At 31.1% G+C, this 4,086-nt stretch overlaps 1 protein-coding gene across 1 annotated transcript in view; it reads right to left on the bottom strand.

Annotated features, from left to right (window-relative positions):
• The window catches only part of Smp_122230 (hypothetical protein), a gene marked incomplete at both ends in the record, with an annotated part of 3,497 nt that extends 3,051 nt beyond the window's left edge, over positions 1–446 (bottom strand). Inside the window, one exon of the mRNA XM_018791408.1 lies at positions 261–446. Coding sequence (XP_018645357.1) covers positions 261–446 — 186 coding nt within the window. The remainder of the gene's footprint in view (positions 1–260) is intronic.
• Between the last annotated feature and the right edge of the window lie 3,640 nt (positions 447–4,086).

Below are 4,086 nucleotides of genomic sequence, written 5' to 3'. Positions count from 1 at the left end.
ATGTGCCTGCATCGAGTCCCAGAGTGAACATCAACTCTGAGATGCAGGCACATCCAGCTGACGAGTTCCAAATGGGACGAAACGCGCTTCCTGGATTCCATTGCTAGCCACTATCCAGTTTTAGCTTAGTTAATATTTATCATCTATCTATAAGTACCTAGTAACTTTATGTAAAAGAATCTGCATATTTCTGACCTTATTTGAATATTAAATGAAATCTCAATAATATTAATGTTAGAATAATTTTGATCTGTACTTACCGAATAAAACTGACCATCTTCATTAAAAGAGTTTTCACTATTATTGAAATATTTCATATTTTCATATGGAGACATATTAGTGATATTTGTATGAAGTAGACGTGGTGGAGGAGATTTATCAAATGATCCTTTCACTCTAGATACTGGAGAGTAGCTTTGATGTTGTGTTCCTATAAGTTTATTCATACTATCGTTGAAGTATAAATTCGAGTCGATTGATTTAGGTGGATATATTGAATTTCTTCAACCAGGATGTTTTAGATGGAAAAAAATTGGAAAAAAATGAATTGAAGGAGATATTGTAATAAAGATGTTTTATTACCAAAAAGTTGAATATCTAGATGGTGTTGATATTTAATTATAGTATGTATACTCTTTAGTAATATGACTGAAAAACAGAAGGTATATGGTTAAACATCTAGATACTTCGACTAAAGCCTCTATTACATTTTAATAGTTGAGATACATTAAAATCCTTATTAGTTTTCAGTTTCCTAATCTGTAAAACAGTTAACTCAAATAAAAATTTCCAATTTTATACCGTTTATTTGTGATAGATGGTTTTCTTCTCAGGGAAGATAGTGGACTATTCGTCCAGCTTTAATCGGAACCACTTCTATTCTGTTGATGCTTTAAACAGAACATCAAACTTAACAAAAATTACTAAGTGTGTGTGAAATTTTTGGTTACGATCTTATTTGATGTAACACCTTGGTCATTATTTTAAGCGAATACTTGAAATTGATTATTACTGGTCAATAAATTACAAGTATACATATGTGTATATATGGTGATAATTTTCTTTTCGAGGTTATTAACAACGGTACATCTTTGATGGAAGGTGTTTTGAATTAGTTCTCTGATTACAAGCTTTTCTTTTAGTATTATATGTTGGAAAAATTACTATGAAATTATTATACTCCTCATCACGTGAATTTCTTCTTGTACTTTCAGAGTGAAGTTGCCAATAACCGAGCATTTTTATTTGATGACACGACACTTGCCAGTCATTGTTTAAGTTTCAAATATCAGCGCTTATATATATATATATATATATATATATAACAGAGTCAAAAGTTTTATCACTTAGCCTTTATGGTTGTACGCAGAACTTAGTAATCTAATTTCAAACGTTCAAAATAGAATAATGTAGGAAAATGGATGAAATATAATAGTTGAAAAGTAGCAAAAGTAAACGTCGAGTGTGCCAAAAAGCATTTAGCATCTTTAAATAGTGACTTCAACAAAACACTTTCTTCATTATTACTAAGACAGATTAATAGGAAGATTTATACCAAGATAAATAGCATATATCATGTATCAATACCAATATTGGACTTGATATTTTCAAGTAAATTGAGCGTTGAGTAGAAAGTTAATAAGAAATATATTTTTTGTTATATGTCAGATATGAACTTATTTATCTTTCACACAATCTACAAACACACACAATTTCAACTCCACTACTTCATATTACAAATGCATACATTTTTCATACCTACCATCTGACGCACAAATTGATAGTCACAGGTCATACAAATTCACCTTGATCAAGAACAACTTGACATTGACATATTCAGACTTATTATGATTTTAATTGTACCCAAAATACTCTATATTGTTTCATTTGAACTATTTAAACTTGTGTTAATTTAATTTGGTTATTTATTTACTCTAAAGAAGGGGCTTACATTAAGTCATGAAACGTCAGAAATATAATTTTTCTACTCATTGGGATATAACAAAAATATTTATTATTAGTATATATCATGGTTTTTATGACGATAACATCAGTAGTGTATAAATTATGAAATTAATAGAATGTTAAGTTGCTTGTTATGTACAAATAAAGTTGATATTTTAATATTTAAGGGGTAAGTTCATTGATCAATGCGGCGAGACTATAATTTATGGACGAGCCGATCAGAAGCATTTGAAGGATTTCAAGGTCAGGGCGCCGATTTCAGTACCTGATGTTTATGTACGATCGGTTCACAAAGAATTTTAGAGAAGACTTGACAATTAAGCGGCTACAACAAATGAGACTACTAAGAAGTTCCTGTATTTGTGATTGCGGGTATCAAATGACTTACAGACCTTGTGCAGACTACCATGATATTGTCCTTCGATGTAATATATGTTAAAGGAAGACGCTTGCTAGAATAGGAACCTTTATCGCTAGATCCAGATTGAGACTAAGACATATTATAATAACTGCCGCAAACTATATAACAAAAGTATCAGTAACATTGGTTGCAATGATCGAAGATGTTACTGAAGCTTCGGCTGTTCAGTGGTATGAGTATTGTTGGGACATATCCATAATAAAAATGATAAACTTATACAACCGTGGTACACACAAACAATAATGAAGCATTGTGGTCGAGGCTGAGAGGGCTTTTGTGACCTTATCATGGTTCCAGAGACCAACTATGATGGAGCCATATGGATGAGTTCCTCTACCTTATACATTACGATTTTAAAACCTTTGAACCTTTTCCTAACCTTGATAAGTTTTCGAACCGTATAAAAGAAGTGTATCCACTTTAATTATTTGGTTTTGTATAATATATTTTTACTCTGTGCTGACTGTTTACTGATTGGCTAACATTTCTCAAGGTCACTTAAGATTCGTTCAAAGGTCGTTCATAAATTATAGTCTCGCCATCGATGCTTCTTATGAACATAGTTACTTTGAAGCAATTAGAATAAAAAAAATAGTTGGCATACATACAGTAAGATCATCTTCATATTTAACAGAATGAACGTTCTTCATGATTCACTCCTTTTCGATTTAAGATTTGAATATTTCACCCAGTCAGTTAATGTATTTTGTAATTGGAATTATATAATTATGAACTGAATTTTTCTACTTCTGAGGACTTTTATCTTTACTTTCTACTCAGTTTCATCATTTGGGTTTTAGAAGATCCAATTATCTTATAACTGAAGAAATTTATGGATGTTCATTGAAAACCCCTTTTTAATTAATTACCCCAACTTATTTATAAGTTATTTATGTTTCCGGGTTGTAAAGAGGTAATAAGAATCTAAAAGCAACTGAATGAATTCCTATTAATCTGTTACAGTTATTCTCATTATTTTATGGTATTCAATAGAAAAGAAGGAATGAGTGGAATACCACTAGTTATTTAGCAAATCAGCCGCTTTTTGTTATTTCTGATGTGAAAAAAGATTTCATCTGGCCGCATACACATTCAAGATAAGGAATACGTTGTTAAATCGTTATAGAGTCCCACATAGATGTAAGAAAACTTGTTTAATTTAGTTTAAAACCATCACAAACAAAACTAACGGTTGAAAAAAATAATAAGTGCAACAAAGTAACCAACATGGAGTTGAATAGAAATGAGAATATATGTACATAAAGCAGTAACATGTTAAAAAACGATGGGCATTAATATCATCATCACATATTTCTTCTGCGATTCATATGAATTTCTCATATTAAATGACCAATCACTAAGTCATCTTCGAATATCCGACTTTTATAGAATTTGATAGTTGAATTCATGTCAATTAAAACTAGACCACCATGAAAAACTTGGAATCACTGGTCATCCGTTTCGTCCCACCATGGGGCTCCTCAGCAGTGCACGTCCACAATCCGACTGGCGGGATTAGAACCCTTGACCTCTAGACTACTGAGCCGGCAACCAACGGTGTTAGTGTCTAACTTCAACCAATCCACGAACTCATATTGTTTTCTTAACAATGATATTACTTAACTGAATTTAAGAACACAAGTTTTAAAAGAAAGATCATAAATTAAAAATTATAAAATTTCAATGGAAAATATTCAGAT

The sequence above is a fragment of the Schistosoma mansoni genome (assembly GCF_000237925.1).
Source record: "Schistosoma mansoni, WGS project CABG00000000 data, chromosome 3 unplaced supercontig 0044, strain Puerto Rico, whole genome shotgun sequence".
In the NCBI taxonomy this organism is placed as follows: Eukaryota; Metazoa; Platyhelminthes; class Trematoda; order Strigeidida; family Schistosomatidae; genus Schistosoma; species Schistosoma mansoni.
Note: the sequence above shows the minus strand (reverse complement) of the source record. Positions and strands in the feature narration are given on the sequence as shown.